The following is a 20,340-nucleotide window of genomic DNA, read 5'->3' as shown; positions in this document are numbered from 1 at the left end:
ATACAATGTGAGCTGGGCATTAAAAACAATCTAGAAAAAAATCATGAACATACTCATTTTGAGTTTCTGCCATGCATAAAGGTGACCTGGAATGGAATAACAGGCAAGTGTAATGAAAATCTGCCAACTTCCACTGACATAAACAGCCATCACTTCAAACGCTTGGAGAATATAGCAAAAGAGAGTGGACTATCCTTTGCTCTATAAAGCAAAAGGAAGCCTCAAAAAAAGAAAAAGAAAAAAGAATCCCTTTATAATCTGTCATATTCTATTTATATTGGTAAACACAGTCTGAATTAGAGGTGGGCAAAACAGGGTCTTTCCTGTCCATGCTACTTTTTAATGTTTTACCATTAAATCCATTCTGTTCTGTCTCTGGATTAATCTGTGCATTCATTAAAAAAAAAACCTGCATGAAAACTAGCATATGCATGTACTTCTGAACACACCTCACCAACATTTCTAGACACGTTTTCTCTCAAATAATGCATTTCCAAATGTATCTCAGAAGACACACTTCGAAACATATTTCAATATGTTTTTTTAAACTGAGAACCCCATTGGAACATTTAAGAAGTGTGAGGCCCGTGGTCCTGGAAGGGAGAATCAGGTCTCTTTGTATCATAATTCACAAAGTGCTAATCCCTCAAGCATCCTTAATCTGAAACTAGTTTCATTCTTTCTGAATTAAGTTAACAGGCAAAATGGCTTACCTCTGTAATATGTTTTTAAAAACATGGTTGTTGTTTTTTAATTTACTGTTTTTAAAGAGTGCACATGACTATAAAAAAAATATCAAATCAAATATCTTTAATACGGTCAGTGACCAGGAAGCACATGACTATCATTTTTAAAGTTATTAACTTTTGCCCTAAGATTTTCTCAAACCAGAATTTTAGACCTATATTGGATTTTTATTTATTTAATGTAATTTGTATTCTGCTTAATTGTAAACTGTTTACATAAAATGAAATATACACTCAACTTACCAGTGAGTCAGAGTTAAAAACAAGTTTTTTGTAATACATGATCAGAGCCATCCCTTAACAACTGATAAGATTATTGTATCAACTATAGCATTATTAATATTTCAATTGCAATATAACATTGCAAGGCAATACAGTGGTACCTCAGGTTAAGTACTTAATTCGTTCCGGAGGTCTGTACTTAACCTGAAACTGTTCTTAACCTGAAGCACTACTTTAGCTAATGGGGCCTCCTGCTGCCACCGTGCCATTCTCATCCTGAAGCAAAGTTCTTAACCTGAAGCACTATTTCTGGGTTAGTGGAGTCTTTAACCTGAAGCATATGTAACCTGAGGTACCACTGTATCTAAATGATTTTTTTTGGGGGGGGGGTGTTAGAAAATGGCAACACTGTACCTGTCTAATTGATTTCTCAGGGTGTTTGGAGAATTTGTAGGGCTGTAATTCCCTGCTATCTATGTGAACTGTGCAAGAACTTGCAGCACCTCACATTGGCCCTTTTGCATCACTGTCCTTCTGTTGCCATATTACAGTTGCCTTTGGCAATATTGGCACAATATGACAACTCAGGATGATTCCAAGGTGCAGAGACACTTATACACAATCCTTTCCTGTTCACTCAGATACTCACAGAGATTCTTTTAAAGATGGGATAATGGATTTCACACTTAAAAATTGAATCCATTATAGAGTATCAGTTGGAGATATTATTTAGGAAAAACTGGCTTCATGGCCGTGATAGTAGGGAGGAAGTGAAAAAGAGAAGTGTATCTCCCCCCTCAATCTCTTTGCTTCTTCACTGCCGTCACCCTTGAGGACTGAAGCTGCTGTCAGTATGCATTTAAACACTGATTCTGGCACTAACACATCTCCATTAAGCTTTCATGTTTTATTAAAAAATCAAACAATGCTAATTATCCTCTAGTTTTGATGTCTGAAATAAAAACAAAAAACCCGAAGCCCAAGCAGCTCAGATTCTTCATCATTGTAGTAGCACACCTCCTGTAATTGAAAGCCTTGTCAGCAAGCTGCCTAGTGAGACTTATGTACAAAAGATTTATCCTCAGTACCAGGCTTATTCAAAACTCACCTTTAACCTATTATCTAGTGAGCATCCTTAGAGGCCAGGGGTGATGATAATCATAAAATGCATTTTCCTTTTAGCACAATAACATGTGAACAGAACACATTTCAGCAGCCGGCCTTAAGAAAACAGCAAGGCTGTGAACCATTGCAAGTGAAGCCTGGAGTCTTGAAAAGCTTCCATCCACAATACCCAGAAACACGAAGGGGGCATGTCCTGAGAATACCGCTGGAAGAAACCCTGCCCCTGTAGGATTCAAAACGACCCGTTGTGCGCAGCAGTTAAATCTGATTTCGTTATCACAGGAAAATCCAACAGGCATCCCAGGGGGACAAGCTTTGAAGGTGGCTATCTTTGAAGATAGTGCTGACATTCCAAATAACGACTTCTGCCTTTCAGAACTTTAATCATTGATATTGCAGACCTCACCCAAGGCAGAATCCTTCTTATTCCTTTGATGCTGGGAAGGCGATCATGCGATAGCCATTCCCACAGGTGGTAAGGGGGGGGGGACCTAGTGCAAATGAGAACTGGAAACTAAAAGAGCAATTACAGCATGAGAACAAAACAGCAGCAAAATTGTCCACGACAGAAGTTCGTCATTACTCCGGGGGGGGGGGGAGGTAAATGCAAACACAAAAATCAATTATCACTGGCAGTGTGCGCTGTGATATTTTTCAGTTGCTGGTTCTTAAACCAGCTCTTCTCTGAAAACTATACAGCATGGCAGTCTGGAACAGGCAGTTGTGCCCATACTGAGAGGGTAGAGATGTAGAACAAAGCTTCCTTTTCCTCTCCGGGCCAAGGAGAATTTATGGGACAGGTGCTATTTTAGCCTGGTACTTCCTTTTCCTATAAGACTAATATTAGTATTTTAATACTATTAGCTTTAAGGAGAATAAAACAAACAAGAACAATGAGAATGTTCCAAAACGTATAATCAAATTGCTTCTCTGTGAATATTCTCTAGCTATTCTCTGCTCAAATATTTGCTCAATATTCACTGAATATTTTATATGCTTCGGTATTTCACTTCAATATTTTTAATTTTTACAGTATTCTTAATTGAGAGTGGAATTTTTTATTTGACAGCTGGCATGCAATGTTATCAAGTACTTGACAGCATTTGATAGGAAGGAAATACTTATCTAAAAAATATTGATTATCAGTAAACAGTGGGCAATAATTTGGAAGCAGATGAGATTTTACATTTAATGGCTGCAAAAGCAAGAGAAGCCTACAGAACTCAGCAATATCTAATTTTGTGGTGAAATTTCATACTGAAAAATTTACACTCACAATTTGAGTTGTAAAACTGGAAATTCCAAATTTGATGTTAACAGACGTATCAATAACGCTTCAAGGACTTAACACTGTGCTTACAGCTTAATAGTTAAATATGGAAATCAGCTACTCAGTTTTATTTACTTTTCCACTAAAATCTACAGTTTACTTACCACATTGTCACCAGCTTGCTGCTCCCAATGTTTGCCAGTTAGGCGTTGCTTTAATTATTTCCTACAAGCACTCATAAACAAATGAGCAAGTTCTATAACAAAGGATTGTAAACGTAATCCTAGATAAACACCCAACTCTGTGCAGGGAAGAGCTAGACAGTCAGCTCTGTGTTTGCTGGTCACAAGCCTACGCTGACCAACCCACAACCCCTGAATTAGTCGTGGGTGCAGGACTGTTGAGAAGGATGAAAAAGGGCACATTCAATGGGTGAGTTCCTTGGATGAGATGAAGCGATTCCTTATTTCCCAGTGAACTGAGGCAATCAGGTTTGGCAGAGAAGTAGCCTCCAGTCTTTTCAGGCTGAAGCTAATTTGGACCATTTCTCCAGCATCCCTATTTCCATGGAATTATCGTTCTGCATTTGTGTAAGTTGAGATCTCCTTGGCAGCAGCCCTAGCACCCAGACTAAGTTCAAGCTCCAAGGATATAGGTGTGTGGGTGGTCATGTGGGAGGCAACCATAGGCGCCGACTCCATGGGGCTTGAGGGGGCTCGAGCCCCCTCAAAATTTTTTTGGGGGGGGCTCAGCCCCCCCAATAATCTCGGGCGCCCTTCCAGCAGAGCGCCGCCGCCGTCCCCCGCCTCCTCCCCACCTGCTCCTTCGCCAGCCAGCCAGCCAGCCGCGCGCCCTAATGGCGGGGGCTCCTGCCTCGCTGCTTCGCAGCACCACCGCCACTGCCAAGGCACTGCCGGAAATCCCGCGAGAACAGGGGAATCCCGACTGGCCACACCTCCCAGCCAGCCAATCGGCTGGCTGGGGGGCGTGGCTTGCCCTATTTAGGGCCGGAGCCACTTTATTTGAATATTCATGAGCTTATTTATTATTCATGAGCTTTCCCGGCCCCCCCCCAATATTTTTTATAAGTCTGCGTCCCTGGAGGCAACACCTCAACTGGTATAGATAGTTGTTGTTAAAGCTTATTTCTGCATCCCCTTTCAGCCGCAAAAGGTCCCATGGTGTCTTACGAGGGTTGATGCACAGACAAAATTTGAGTAAAAAGATGCAACTTGCAAAAATGTAAGGCTACAAAATCTCAGCATTTTAAAAAAGGCTGAAACCCAAATACATCCAGTGAGGTGGGCACAGCAAGTGAAAAATCTTGCCCTTTGATGGCCCAGCACATCCCTCCCCACCCCATGCTTGGGAGGAGTGTACCTTTTTGGGACAGGCATCCCCTCACTTTCTCCCTTTCTCTCACCACCCTCACAAAGCGAAGGTTTGGGGCTGCTGGTGTGGAGCACAAAGATCACCTAGGCTTATCCATAATGATGGCTGATAAGAAAGAGCCAAGAGCGGCAATGTTCTAGTCAGACAAGGCAACGGGGCCAGGATTCTTACCACAAGGATGACATCAATCCTTAGTGTCTCTCCAGGCTACTAATTCCCTCGTAGATTTCTTCCTCCACAGAAGAATACCCGTGGGGAAGATTCTGTGGCAGAATGCAAAATAGATTTCCCCCCAAGAAAAGGCTTCATTGATCCATTTTCTTGCATATAGATCTTTCCAGCAAAACCCACACAGATTTTGTATTCTGATACGATGCTTTGGTATATCTCTTTTTATATTCCTGTCAGAAACACACAAAAAAGTTACATGAGAATTGATCTTGAGTAATTTGTGGTTGGATTACACAAGAACCTTATGACAACTACCTAGCTAAAAATCTTAGAGCATAAACTTGCCTTTTAACCTTCATGGTTGCTATTGAGACTCTTTATGAAATATTTCACTCTTCATTAAGATGCACTAAATAGGCTTTTTCAGTTTCATAATGAAAAAATCCCATTTTGTAAGTACTCACAAAATCAAATTAATATTAATTGTATTCAGCTGTGTGCCAGTAAGGGGAATTTCAATTGCTTCAACCAGAAAGTTAATTTCTTTTTTCTTTCTTTTTTCTGGAAGCAGAACATTGAACAAAATGGGAGGTGTGGGTCATCCTTTATTCAGCTGGATTTGCTCAGCCACACAAGTGTCTTGCTTTCCTTTGCAGAGAATGCTATTCCGAAGGCCCAAGCCACCTCCAAAACCTGGTATGTATCATTCCTATTTTGATAACTCCCCTGGGTTGGAATAGCTGCAAGTGGGTGGTCTGTGAGTATGGGGCATTAAGGTGGCTAGGAGGGGGCCAGTTTCCTCTGTTTTCCTCCAAATTTTATTGTTATGCTTTGAGAGGATCTATATTTCTAAACAAGTCTGGCATTCTGAGGATGGAGAGTGACAGAAATGTAGTATACAGTGGGCCTGCAACTTACGTGGGGGTTACATTAGGGGGGTTTGCACGCAAAGGCAAAATCATGCAGAGTGAGGAAGACCTCTGGGCCACCCCCCCCCCCGTGATCATCCCTGCCTTTCTGGGCTCTGGGAAGGTCACTCAAGGCCTCTGGAAAGCTGTGGGTGGCTCCCGCCAGATCTTGTGGGAGCCTCACAGAGCCTTCCAGAGTTTGGTGAGCAAGGTGGAGGGCTTCCAAAAAAACCTCTGCAGGAGAAACACCTGGTGCAGAAAGAGATTTTACAGTAAGCCCAAGATCTCATGGGTCCTTCGCAAGATCTCGGATGGCCTCTTCTAGCTACTCACACCCCAAATTCTCCGTGTACTTGTACTTATTTCTTTTCATGCCACCCATGGAAACTTGCAACTGCTTAAGTAAATCACACATAAGTTGTGGGTCTGCTGCACTTAAATTTAAATAGAGTCAAAGTAAGGCCTAGTTCTTATTGAGGTGGTAAACCTATGTCTGGGCTGCACCATTTAAGACTGCAGAAGAGTTCTCACCCAGCCTTAACCCTGACATGCTAACGTTCTCTGTGAATAAGCCTTCAAACTATGAGCTCCTACAGCTCCTACAGCCCAGACACAGATTTCCCATCTCAGTGAGGCGTAGGTCTAAATTTCACCTCATTCTTGCAGAACTGGTATTGGTCTCAAAAGAAAGGCTGGCTCTTCCTATAGTTCTCATGGCATTTGACTTATCATGTCACAGAGCAGGAGACCCCTCTTGTTTTGTACAGGTCCTCCATAAATAGTCTGCTTTGTCAATACTGCAGCCTAACCTGTGGCTTCAGGGCAGCTTCCCAGTCACCCTTCTCCAGGTGCCTTGTTTCCCTAATCTCCATGCCACATTGTGACACAACAGTAGGTTAATCACCCTGCTCAGCCTGAATGCAATCCATGTCTTCTGAATCTGCATGAGACAATGAAACACAAGTGCTCCCTGGCACTATTTCACCTTGACCCACACTGAGGCTAGTTCTTGGTCCTTGCTGAACCTTGCCCTTCCTTTCACTGGTCTCAAATGGTGTCTTCGTGTGGGAATAAGGAAAGGATCTATTCTGACACTGAACTCCCCATAGATTACAATCTGAGAAGCCTTCTTTGAGACAGAGGGCTGGTTCTTGCATTGACTCAGACAGTCCATTCTCATCGCAGAAGTAATTTAATTAGCTCTAAATCATCCCTGCTAGGCAATGTCAAGTCTGATTCCGAATATATTCAGAGTTGGCAAATTATCTTCAGTGATTTCATGTTGCCTCTTTGCTGCTTGTTCCAACATTCAATTGCTCTTTTTGCCAGGGACTTTATTGAAAGCCTTTTTATATTCCTACATCATATCTCTGGAATGAGTGGCTGGAGGCTCTTCCAGACTCAGGACATGGAGCCTCCACCTGCTGCTAAACCACTTCAAGAGCTAGGCCTGGTTATATGCTGAAGCCAGACCCACATGCTGGCTTGTTCCGGTCCAGTTGTGCCACACATTCCCACACAGCCTGGGCCAAGTGTGACACGCGGCACAAGAGAGGACAAGGTAAAATGAAGCAGACAGGTAATGGTGCTCTTTCCTTTTCTTACTTTTCATCCAGTCCTCCACCACCGGAGAAACCAGCCCTTGCCAGACGAGTAAGTAAGAACAAAATCAAATGCCACTGTTTCCTTTGAGAGGGAAATAATAACTGACGGTGCATGTCCACAGCTGTGCAAAACACAAACTTAGATTCATAGAGTTGGAAGGGATCCTGAGGATCATCTGGTCCACCCCTTGCAATGCTTTCCCATGTGGGGATCAAACCCACCACCTTGGTGTTATCAGCACCACACTCTGACCAACTGAGCTTCCAGGCTAACAAAGTTTATGCTCTTGGGACAGTTGCAATAGTACAACCCTCTAAGTGTCCTGATTTCCCAGGGACAGTCCCGGAATCACAAAAGCCATCCCAGCTTCTGATTTGATCCCGGAATGTCCCTATTTACCCAGCCTGTGCTGCCACCACTGAACTCAGGGTGGAGGGTGAGCCAGCACTTGCCTGAGTGGCGGCAGAGAGGGAGCATCCCATGGCCTCCCCAGGGCTGCTGCTGCTGCTGCTGCCGGCCTCCTTCCTTGGGCAGCTTGTAGCAGCTGCTGGAGAGCAGGTGAAGAAGAGAGGCTGCTGCCTCTTAAAATGAAATCAGGATTGAGGACGGTGGAGGGTGTTTGCTGTGTCCTATTGATAATTGTTGTTGTTGTTGTTGTTGTTGTTGTTGTTTATACCCCGCCCATCTGGCTGGGCTTCCCCAGCCACTCTGGGTGGCTTCCAACAAAATATTAAAATACGGTAATGCATCAAACATTGAAAGCTTCCCTAAACAGGGCCACCTTCAGATGTCTTCTAAAAGTCTGGTAGTTTTTGTTCTCTTTGACATCTGGTGGGAGGGCATTCCACAGGGCAGGTGCCACTACCGAGAAGGCCCTCTGCCTGGTTCCCTGTAACTTGGCTTCTTGCAGCGAGGGAACCACCAGAAGGCCCTCGGAGCTGGACCTCAGTGTCCAGGCTGAATGATGGGGGTGGAGACGCTCCTTCAGGTATACTGGACCGAGGCCGTTTAGGGCTTTATTGATGAAGTGGTGGCGGCACTCACTCTTCTTCTGATAGGAAATGTTCTGCAGGGCGGGGGGGGGGGGGGCAGGGGTTGAGGAGAGTCAATTGAGGGGAGTGAGAAACCTCCATATTTTCATCTGAGGAAGGTTGGAGGGTATACCTTCTGGGGGCACATACAGGAACTTTTCAATGAACCAACTTCGCTATGCATATAACATGTCTCAGTTATCTTGAGGGAGGAAGAACCCCCTTGGCAAGGATAGCAGAAGAGATGGCAGTCCTGCCGCAACGGCCAAGGCTGGGTGTGTTGCAGCAGGGTCAGCAGGCGCCCAAGTCCAGGCAACCAGGCAGGCAAAGCAGCGTCCAAAGGCAGCCCAAGATCAGGGCAAGCAGAGAGCCGTCTGATGGTGCCCCTGGAGCTGAGTTTTAAACTTGCTCCTATAACAACCTGTCTTTTAGTTACTTGTTTTAATTATCCATATGAGGTTAGCTCCCAGAACAAGCTCTGTCTTTAATAGGCAACATACTTTTTGAGGAAATGGGATTTCCCACTGGGTTTAAAGTACTAAAACAGCAGTATGAAGAAGCTGGTGCATGCTGCTTTCAATGTAAGCAGTTTTCTGACTCCCTCTCCTCCTCCACTCCTACTCCCCATGGAAAGATGAGGAGCAAGGAAAACCCTTCTATTTGTTAACTCTACAAGCATAGGCTGAACTTTTCTGCTGCATTTTGTACTCTCTGCTCGCTGGTCTGTGCTGCCGTTTTAAACTGGAAGAAGAAGAGCTTTGCTGAATTGTTGACTTATACTAGCTGCTAATGTGAGGCAGCAGAATGTGTTGACTTATCCTGGTGACTAACATGATCTCGCTAATGGGTTCAGCTGAAGGAAAGGGCTGCTCTTGTGTGCCAATCCTCCACTGCTGCAATTTGCTCTCTAGGCTTTGCTGGGATTTAAATTGCATTTCCTTCAGTGTTTGCTCTTTCAGAATTGGCAGAGAGGATAGGGAGGGGAAGTCAGAGATTACTTACCATCCTGAGGGCTAAACGGGCAGTGAGAAACTGGCAGCTTTAGTTAATTTTGGCAGTAGTAGGGGCTTCTACACTGGGGCAAAACTGCCTTCTTCCTAAAATGCTCACCCAGCGCTATAAGAAGAAACAAGTCCCATCCCACCAACAAATTCAGTACGAAACCTGCTGGCCTGGTGCAGAATGCAAGAACCTTGGATTTCCTGGTGTGCCTGGGTGTGCTGACATCAACCTGGTCTTAGTCACAGTGATGTGTCTGCGTGTCTTAGCTGTTATTGCTCCTTCTGCTGCTCTGGCCTGCAGACAGGCATAAACAGGGCCAGAAACATCTCAGGGGGTAAGCTAGTCTGCCTGTGATCAAGCTAGCAAGAGGGTGGTGGGAGTTGTAGTCAAAAACATGCAGGGCATTAGGATGGGGAAGGCTGGGATAAGACAAGGCAAGGGGTGGCACAGTGGAGTACATACTTTTTATGTGAGGCACGGCAACATACTGTGAATGATGGGCAGTGCCTCTAAGGCGCTCTGTACAGACACATGGAGGTACCTCATCCAGAGTGGGACTACTGGCCCATCAACTCCTCAAATGTCTACTCTGACTAGTGGCAGCTGTCACAGGTTTTTAAAAAATGCTATTTCCCAGCCTAGCTACCTATCAACCAGAAAATGTGAGGATTTACGCCTGGGTCCTTCTTGAAAAATCTTGATCTAGCAATGAGCTATACATAGCTCAGCGGTTGTTTTAGAGGAAGGTTTATTATAGAGGAAGGTTGGTCTAGTACTAATGGTCCCCAATAAACCCTGGAAGCAGAGACCTAATCTGTGGCAAATCCAGAATGTGGGACAGATAGGATCAGATTCTCTATCTTAACTTGGTCAGAGGTCACGTGAAAAATAGCTAGTGCAGATGGAAGAAGAGTGATGCATGCAGTCCTACTGGTACCAGCAGCAGCCTGGAAGCTGCTTGCCACAGGCATTGAGGGACTGGGCTATCTGTCAGCACCTGCCGTCATTCTGCTGAAGTTTGCTTGCTCTGCTGTAGAGAACAGAAGGAGAATTCATGACATCGCTTTTCCGCTTCCTCTTGAATAAACCCTTGTGGTTGTGTAACTCAGTGTGCAAAATATTTCTTGAAGCCAACTTTTCAGATCAAGAAAAACTAAGACAACAGGAGTTTTCAAAGATGTGCCTGGTAGACCAAGAAAAATGAATTTCAAGTCACGGAAGTCTTGCAGAGTGTAACCTGATGCCAATGACCTGTTGTTTATAGCAGGAAAAGTATGAACTCATGTCTCAACTAGATGGCAAGGATGGCACCAATACATAAAGCCACAAACTATCAAAACAAATACATTCCCCTGAAATCAGTTCCTTGCTTCAAACAGCATAGCATGCTTGTTACATGTTACTTTCTCTTTAAGAGATAGCAAATTGCAGCAGAATTGGTAACTGCTGCCCAGTGCGGACTGCCCTCCCCACTCCCCAGCTACGCTAGGTCTTTTGTTTTTTTGTTTAAGGATGATAAAGTACTGGAAACGGGGATCAAAATAACCTCTGACTTTTCACTCTGTCAAGATCAACACCGATATGCACAAGTGAAGCTTTCATTGCATTGACTGGGTTTGTAGAGTAGCTGGTCTGATGTCCACGCAAGGATATGGCTAAGGTCAGTTCTGTGTCCGTTGGCATGAGAGAGAGCAGGGCCACCAAAAGAGGGGGGCAGTGGCCCCGTGAGAGGGGTTAAAACTCACAGCAGGCAGGGGGGAACAACCCCCCCATAAGACATCACCACAAGTGCAAAGAACTCTTCTAAACATTTTTTTTATTTCCCAATGTTACAAATTTCCTATTTCATGTAAAAAACTGAGGAAACCCCCACTGGGTTTCTCTTTTATAACACAGGAAAGGAGGATCAGCTGAAACGAGAGATCAATATTCAACATGGATCGTTATTGGAGGTTGTTTTTTTCCACACCGCCATAATTTAGGAGGCAACTTAATTAGGTTGCACAGGAATGAGAATGTAGAGCGCCTCTCCTTTTGTTTCCATGGATATTTCCATTTCCTTTTAAAAAAATATATATTTTATTTCTGAATTTTCATTTTTTATGAACAACAACAGAAATGAAATACAATAGAGATCTCCCCTTTGACTCCCCTCCCTCTTTTGTGGATCCTTATGTTGTGATTTCCCCCTGCATCTTCTCTATAGCTCCATAGTTCAAATTGTTAACTACAGGTTTTATGTCAATCCTACTAATTATTTTAATTGTTTACAATAATTTTTCAAATAGATTATGTACTTTTCCCATTCCTTATTTTTAAAAATGATTCTTCCTGTTTCTGGATTCTTCCAGTAGGTTTTGCCATTTCGCCATAGCTCATTAATTTTATCTTTCATTCTTCCTTGGTCGGGACTGCATCTTCTTTCCATCACTGGCCTAACACAGTCATGTGCATAAACAGTTTTTCCTGATATTTCCATTTTCTTGGCAAAGTGTCCTTGCCCATTTGGGCCATTTATGTGCAGTTTCCATGAAGATAGCCTTGGTTGTTTGATCACTATCTAGGAACCTAACATTAGTATAAATTGTTCCAGGTTGATTAAAAGATTATCAGTACTTGCTGCAACAAGCAGAAGGCCCAGTTACACAGATATAGTATTGTTTGCACTGGCCCTAAAACGATACAGAAACAACAGTCCAGCACAAAGTTAGGTACACTTGCAGCCCGTTGAGTCACCAGACACCAGCCCATTCAAGGAAACAGGCTTCCATACATCTGCCTCAGGGATCGGGCCATTTCCCCTGGCTTAGTGAGACAAATGTGAGTTGGATTGTTGGACTGGACAAGGGGACAGAGGAAAAGGCTCTCAATGGCTGCTAGCCTCTGCCAAAGGCAGCTTGCTTCTGAAGAGCACTTCCCTGAAGCCACAGGAGGGGAGGGGGCTCTTGCGCTCAGGGCCCCTTGCTGGTTTGCTACAGGCCTCCATCTGGTTGGCAACGGGGAGAACAGGAGACAGAACTCGATGGGCCCTTGGCCTGATCCTGCAGGCTCTTCTTATGGTCTTCCCTTTCCTGCCAAGAATTTGGACGTTTCCTAAGCGATGCCCTTGCATGCTCATGCACGGAGTCTTCAATGGCTTTTGCACACTTCATGTCTCCAAGTCATGGATGAAAACCAAGCAAAAGTTTGAGGGCGCACCAGAAGAAAACCAAAAGCATAAGGTGCTCTTTGCCAAAAGAGCCAAAAGTAAATAAGATGGCTTCTGCTTAGTCCTTGGCAAAAACCCGCTTGTGTTAACTGGGGACTGCAGGCTTGTTTCCTTCCCTTGGCCGTAGGAACAGGTAGTGCAGAGTGTGTAACAGTATTTTGGCTGGGCAGCTTTCTTGACCTTTGTCTGGACCTGCTAAAACCAAGCAGAACGCGTGATCTGGAAATGCCTCAAAACAAGATCAACATTAATTTCAGCTATTTATTTAGGAGAACTATCAAGTGTGATTGTTGACTTTTAAAAATCCACGACTGAGCAAGGTGGCTTGTCCGTACTATTCTTGTTGCAAAGATGGAAAGACTCCAAAATACATGAGGGCGCATGTTCAGTTCACACTCCATCAATGTTTTGCTCTGCAGTGTTACTAGACTGCTGGCTTAGCAACAAAACAAAGCCAGGGCAATAATTCAGTCTAAACTTACGCAAGTGGGAAGTTTCACATTCTGTTTTCCTTCCTTCTTGTTTTCCTTTTTTCTCCCTGATGGATGATATTGGTCTGGAGTAGATTGCATTTTTAAATGAAAGATGGCAGAAGGTGGGTGAATTCTTTGGTTTCTGGCATTTTTCACTACATTTCTTTCATTTGGTAAATGTCTCTGCAAAGTTACAAACTGAAGGGTACTTTTTTATTAAAAAGTTGAATTTACAGTTCAAGTCCATTGCAGCATTCTTTCGTAAAAAGCTTAAATTGCCATCCTGTGGTGTGGTGTGTGGTTAAGAGCGGTAGTCTTGTAATCTGGGGAACCGGGTTCGTGTCTCCGCTCCTCCACATGCAGCTGCTGGGTGACCTTGGGCCAGTCACACTTCTTTGAAGTCTCTCAGCCCCACTCACCTCACAGAGTGTTTGTTGTGGGGGAGGAAGGGAAAGGAGAATGTTAGCCGCTTTGAGACTCCTTAAAGGGAGTGAAAGGCGGGATATCAAATCCAAACTCTTCTTCTTCTTCTTCTTCTTTCCCTCCGCAGCGTAATGCTGATGTTTGCAACCCCCAGGACAGCTTAGATCGATTTGGCAGGTTCCTATTATTGGTGTGTTGGCCGTAAAACAGTCCAATGCTGTTGATCCCACTGCAAAGTTATAAGCCATTATCCAGTTATAAGATAGGAGGGTGAATAATTACCTTTGCCTCTGTCTAATGCAACATGCACTGCCGTTATCAACCCTCAAACAATTAAGAAGGATCCCTTGGCAGGGTGGCACAGATTCCCTCTGTCTTGCATGAAATGATCTCAAATAGGCCAGAAACTACAGGGCACAATTCATGAACCAAGATCTCAGTTCTGTTAAAATAAAGACTGTCTTGATTGCAAGCATGAAACAGATACTTACTTTGTTTTGCAATCTCTGCTTTTATGTGTTTCTGATGCACTTCAGTTTATTGGCGTACTTTTATCAGAATCTTCCATCCTGGTTCCAAAAGTGTCACATGTTTTCACCCATGGACACTTGGGGGGGGGGGCGGGAGGAAGCAAGTAACTATATGTGTGTCTGTGCTCCTATCTGCCTTTTGTGTTGCCCTGGGGTGTGGGGTATTGTTGTCCGTGTTTGCTTGCAGAAAGAACTACTCTCAGTCTCCACCATTGGATCAGCCTTGTAGTTCAAATTTATTTTCTGCTTGTGTTGCTAGCTGTTTGTGCTGTGACTGCGTGGCTTGTTGTGTAGGAGAATCCTTTAGTCTGGTGGGCTACTCTCTACCATCCATTCTTGTGTAGTAGAACAAAGTAATATTGCCTACCCACCTCAGCTCTTTCCTCCTTTCTTCCTGTACCAGCAAAGTAGCTCAGTTGGCAGAGCAGGAAATTCTTAATCTCACAGTCATGGGTTCAAGCCCCGCTTGGGCAAAAGATTCTTGCATTGCAGAGGGTAGAATCAGATGGCCCTCATGGATCACTGCCTTGCCGTGGCGAAGGGGCTTGAATAACTCAGAGAAGCTATGAACTATGCTGAGCAGGGCACCCAAGATGGACAGGTCATAGTGGAGAGTTTTGACCAAACGTGATCCACCTGGAGGAGGAACCGGCAAGCCACTCCAGTATCCCTGCCAAGAAAACTCCATGGACAAAGGCAACAGGCATATAAAAGTTATGACACTGGAAGATGAGCCCCTCAGGTCAGAAGGTGTCCAACATGCTACTGGGGAAGAGCGGAGGACAAGTACAAGTAGATCCAGAGCTGATGAAGCGGCTGGGCCAAAGCCGAAAGGTCGCTCAGTTGTGGATATGCCTGGAAGCGAAAGGAAAGTCCAATGCTGTAAAGAAAAATATTGCATGGGAACCTGGAATGTAAGAACCATGAACCTGGGTAAGTTGGATGTGGTCAAAAATGAGATGGCAAGAATAAATATTGACATCCTGGGCATCAGTAAACTAAAATGGACGGGACTGGGCAAATTCAGTTCGGATGACCATCATATCTACTACTGTGGGCAAGAATCCCGTAAAAGAAATGGAGTGGCCCTCATAGTCAACAAAAGAGTGGCAAGAGCTGTACTGGGATGCAATCTCAAAAATGATAGAATGATCTCGATACGAATCCAAAGCAGACCTTTTAACATCACAGTAATCCAAGTTTATGCATCAACTACTGGTGCTGAAGAAACTGAAATTGACCAATTCTATGAAGACTTACAACACCTTATAGAAGTGACACCAAAGAAGGATGTTCTTCTCATTATAGGGGATTGGAACTTGAGGCTTTGTAGGGCAAGTTTTGCAGGTCACCTGTACAATCAGTGACATTATTTGCATTTCTCTGCTTGGGTTATTTTGGGCTCTTTAGGCTGTTGCACACTCAGGACTGAGTGTGGAGGGAAGTGTATTATTATTATAAAATAATCCAGAGCGAGGCAGTGATCCATGAAGGATCACTGTCTTGCGGTGGCGAAGGGGCTTGAATAACTCAGAGAAGCTAAGAACTATGCCGAGCAGGACACCCAAGATGGACAGGTCATAGTGAAGAGTTTTGACCAAACGTGATCCACCTGGAGGAGGAACCGGCAAGGCTCTCCAGTCCAACATGCTACTGAGGGAGAGCGGAGGACAAGTACAAGTAGATTCAGAGCTGATGAAGCGGCTGGGCCAAAGCCGAAAGGTCGCTCAGTTGTGGATATGCCTGGAAGCGAAAGGTTTATGCACCAACCACTGGTTCTGAAGAAACTGAAATTGATCAATTCTATGAAGACTTACAACACCATATAGAAGTGACATCGAAGAAGGATGTTCTTCTCATTATAGGGGATTGGAATGCTAAAGTAGGGAATCAAGAGATAAAAGGAACAACTGGCAAGTTTGGCCTTGGAGATCAAAACGAAGCAGAGCAAAGGCTAATAGAGTTTAGCCAAGAGAACAAGCTGGTCATCACAAACACGCTTTTCCAACAACACAAGAGACGACTCTACACATGGACATCACCAGATGGGCAGCATCAAAACCAGATTGATTATATTCTCTGCAGCCAAAGATGGAGAAGCTCTATACAGTCAGCAAAAACAAGACCTAGAGGTGACTGTGGCTCAGATCATCAGCTTCTTATAGCAAAATTCAAGCTTAAACTGAAGAAAGTAGGAAAAACCACTGGGCCGGTAAGATACATTCTAAATCAAATCCCTTATGAATACACAGTGGAAGTGAGGAACAGGTTTAAGGATTTGGATTTGGTGTACAGAGTGGCTGAAAAACTTTGGATGGAGGCTCGCAACATTATACAGGAGGCAGCAACGAAAACCATCCCAATGAAAAGGAAATGCAAGAAAGCAAAGTGGCTGTCCAATGAGGCCTTACAAATAGCAGGGGAGAGAAGGCAAGCAAAATGCGAGGGAGATAGTGAAAGATACAGGAAATTGAATGCAAATTTCCAAAAAATAGCAAGGAGGGACAAGAAGGCCTTCTTAAACGAGCAATACAAAGAAATAGAGGAAAACAATAGAATGGGGAAAACCAGAGATCTGTTCAAGAAAATTGGAGATATGAAAGGAACATTTCGTTCAAAGATTACCATAATAAAGGACAAAAGTGGTAAGGACCTAACAGAAGCAGAAGACATCAAGAAGAGGTGGCAAGAATACAAAGAGGAATTATACCAGAAATATATGGATGTCTCGTACACCCCAGGTAGTGTGGTTGCTGACCTTGAGCCAGACATCCTGGAGAGTGAAGTCAAATGGGCCTTAGAAAGCACTGCTAATAACAAGGCCAGTGGAAGCTGAACTATTTACAATTTTAAAGGACGATGCTGTTAAGGTGCTACACTCAATATGCCAGCAAGTTTGGAAAACTCAGCAGTGGCCAGAGGATTGGAGAAGATCAGTCTACATCCCAATCACAAAGAAGGGCAGTGCCAAAGAATGCTCCAACTACCGCACAATTGCACTCATTTCACACACTAGCAAGGTTATACTTAAAATTCTACAAGGTAGGCTCAAGCAGTATGTGGACCGAGAACTCCCAGAAGTGCAAGCTGGATTTCGAAGGGGCAGAGGAACCAGAGACCAGATTACAAACATGCGCTGGATTATGGAGAAAGCTAGAGAGTTCCAGAAAGACATCTACTTCTGCTTCATTGACTATGCAAAAGCCTTTGACTGTGTCAACCACAGCAAACTATGTTGTTGTTGTTTAGTCGTTTAGTCATGTCCGACTCTTCGTGACCCCATGGACCAGAGCACGCCAGGCACTTCTGTCTTCCAGTGCCTCCCGCAGTTTGGTCAAACTCATGCTGGTAGCTTTTCAGGGTCCAACATCAGGGTCTTTTCCAGGGAGTCTTCTCTTCTCATGAGGTGGCCAAAGTATTGGAGCCTCAGCTTCATGGTCTGTCCTTCCAGTGAGCACTCAGGGCTGATTTCCTTAAGAATGGATAGGTTTGATCTTCTTGCAGTCCATGGGACCCTCAAGAGTCTCCTCCATAACTCAAAAGCATAATTTCTTTGGCGATCAGCCTTCTTATGGTCCAGCTTTCTCTTGGAAAAGACCCTGATGTTGGGAAAGATTGAGGGCACAAAAAGAAGGGGACGATGGAGGATGAGATGGTTGGACAGTGCTCTCGAAGCTACCAGCATGAATTTGACCAAAGTGCGGGAGGCAGTGGAAGACAGGAGTGCCTGGCATGCTCTGGTCCAGGGGGTCACGAAGAGTTGGACATGACTAAACAACAACAGCATGGTCCTTTCCAACTCTACTGGGGCTACTCCTGGACTGCTGTCTGTTGCATGTCCTGGAGGAACTAAGTGCCTCACTGCAGCCTCCAGCAGTAGGAATTCTCCACCTGGAAGCACCTGAATAACTACCAAAAATCGTTATTTTTCCTCTGCATTAGAAAGGGGAGAATACAGGTGGGGTTGAAAATACTGCCACGATTCCAGTCATGTGTAGAGAGGAAATATGAACATCAGTATAAAGGAATAAAAACCTTTCATGCCTCTCACCCGTCCCGGGGCAAGAGAACCTGTAAGCCATGACCCTATAAATCATTTTCCATGCATTTGTCTTCTAAAATGTCTGGAGGGTGACAGGTTGGTGGAGGCAGCAATGGCGTACTGTAATTATTGAAAGCCCATGTGAAAACAGCACCATGCAGAAAACAGTACATGGGGGAAATGCCTAAAACCATAACTGCGTGCCCTGCTTCAAAGCAAAATGCCCATTAGCTCTGGGGGAGTGGTGAACAACAGTGTAGTAAGAGGGACAACTAGGCCACCTAGTGGCCAAAGAGTCGCCCTTCTGATATTTCTGGACAGGGTTGTGGTTTCAACTGCCCTGATTGGAAAGCAAACACCGGTATTGGACAATGGTGTGGTGATTATGTTACATCCATGAATGGGCAAAAGAAGAAAGATAGAAAACCCAACTTGCGTAGTATAAATACGTATTTGAATCATATAAAGCAGGTCATGCCTAAAATAATATAGGATAAGGCATAATATTTGAGTACCCCTCTTCTTGTTTTCACCATCTTTCCACTCAAGGAAAGGCCTTTCTTAGCTCTCCTATTTAAGAGATCTGAGGGGCTGAACTTTTGCACATAATCCTTGTGCTCTGTTCTGTGCTATCATTTGAAGAACCAAGGGTGGGTGGCAGATGCCTAGTATGTTTAATAATAATAATAATAATAATAATAATAATAATAATAATAATAATAATAATTTTATTTATATCCCACCCTCCCCAGCCAAAGCCAGGCTCAGAGCGGCTAACAACAGTAAAAATAGCACAATTTACATAAAATCACAGTCAATTACAGTGGTACCTTGGGTTAAGTACTTAATTCATTCCGGAGGTCTGTACTTAACCTGAAACTGTTCTTAACCTGAAGACCACTTTAGCTAATGGGGCCTTCCTCTGCCGCCACGCTGCCGGAGCATGATTTCTGTTCTCATCCTGAAGCAAAGTTCTTAACCCGAGGTACTATTTCTGGGTTAGCGGAGTCTGTAACCTGAAGCGTATGTAACCTGAAGAGTATGTAACCCGAGGTACCACTGTAAATGAAATACATTCTAAAATCAGTTCAGAATCAAATTAATGGCAACCATTGGGCTAGAGCTCTATGAAGATTACAGAAGTAGAGAGAGGGTCAGACTGTGCCTTGGTCAAAGGCCTGGTGGAACGGCTTTTACATTTTCATCCCACCTTTCTACCCAGGAGAGCAAGGCGGCATAGATGGTTGCTCCATCACCTCCGATTTAGGGTGGGATGGTGAAGAAGAGGACTGGGATCCTGAGTTTAATCGTTGTGTGGAATAGGGGGTTCCTGGAGGGATAGCTTGTTCTGGCCACTCTACCATTTCCTGTGAGGTGTCTTTAGGCTGAGATTGGTCCAAATTCACCTAGCGAGCTTAATGGCAGGGGGGTCTCCTGGGTCCTACTAGTACCGCTATGCCACACTGGATCACTGGATGTAGAAGACCCAAAACAATCTGTACTCAGTGGTTCAAGGCTACATGTTTTGTTAAGAGGTGTATCTTTTTATACATATGATATTTGAAAAGCAAGACTTCTTTGGGCTGACATTAAGAAGGTGTTGGGGTGGGGTGGGGTGAGGGATGGCATCTATGGATCTCAGATCTACATGTGCCACGGTTGCAATACCATATTTGGGGCAACTTTTAAATAATGGCTGAGCCAAAAGAAAGTAAAGCCATGATTTGAATTTCCAAATGGTAGCTGGGGGCTAGCTCGGTTAGTTGCTTTTCCATTTCAAATGTCCCTGAACATACTTTAAATGAAAACAAAACCCTAACACGCCAGGGATATGGTTAAGCTAGATTTTTTTTTTTGTATGGAGGAGCATTCAAGTAGGCAAGCTCCCGTGTGCAGTGTGAAAGTGATACAATCTAGATTTATCAGCTCAGTGAGAACTCTTTCTTGATATGTAGCTGGGAATGGTCAACAAGTCACCATCCTCTCACCTTACCCTGACTTGCCGCATTGGCCATCCCCTCAGAATGGACATGAAAATGTGCTCTTGGCCCATGAGGTAAGACTGAGTGAGGGGACCCAGGTTCTCTTTCATGGCTTAAAGCAAAGAGCCAGAAAGCAGCCTGCCATTTTGTACATTCAGCCTGCTGCTACCGTGATCTAGCATGACAAATTGGCGTCCCCAGTGTGGCAGC

The 20,340-nt window shown here is 44.2% G+C and overlaps 1 protein-coding gene across 10 annotated transcripts in view; it reads left to right on the top strand.

Moving 5' to 3' along the window:
• Window positions 1–20,340, top strand: part of LOC310693432 (uncharacterized protein) — a 126,667-nt gene that overhangs the window by 90,208 nt on the left and 16,119 nt on the right. For all 10 annotated transcript variants that reach the window (XR_014519164.1, XR_014519165.1, XR_014519166.1 and 7 more), the window contains 2 exons: window positions 5,583–5,622; window positions 7,451–7,487. Coding sequence is in view for 1 of the 10 variants with exons in the window: in XM_083475466.1 (XP_083331592.1) it covers window positions 5,583–5,622; window positions 7,451–7,487 (77 nt within the window). In the remaining 9 variants the exon portion in view is untranslated. The remainder of the gene's footprint in view (window positions 1–5,582; window positions 5,623–7,450; window positions 7,488–20,340) is intronic.

Source organism: Podarcis liolepis (genome assembly GCF_965112155.1).
Source record: "Podarcis liolepis genome assembly, chromosome: 1".
NCBI lineage: Eukaryota > Metazoa > Chordata > Lepidosauria > Squamata > Lacertidae > Podarcis > Podarcis liolepis.
The sequence above is the reverse complement of the archived record's forward strand: the minus strand, read 5'-3'. Positions and strand labels throughout refer to the sequence as shown.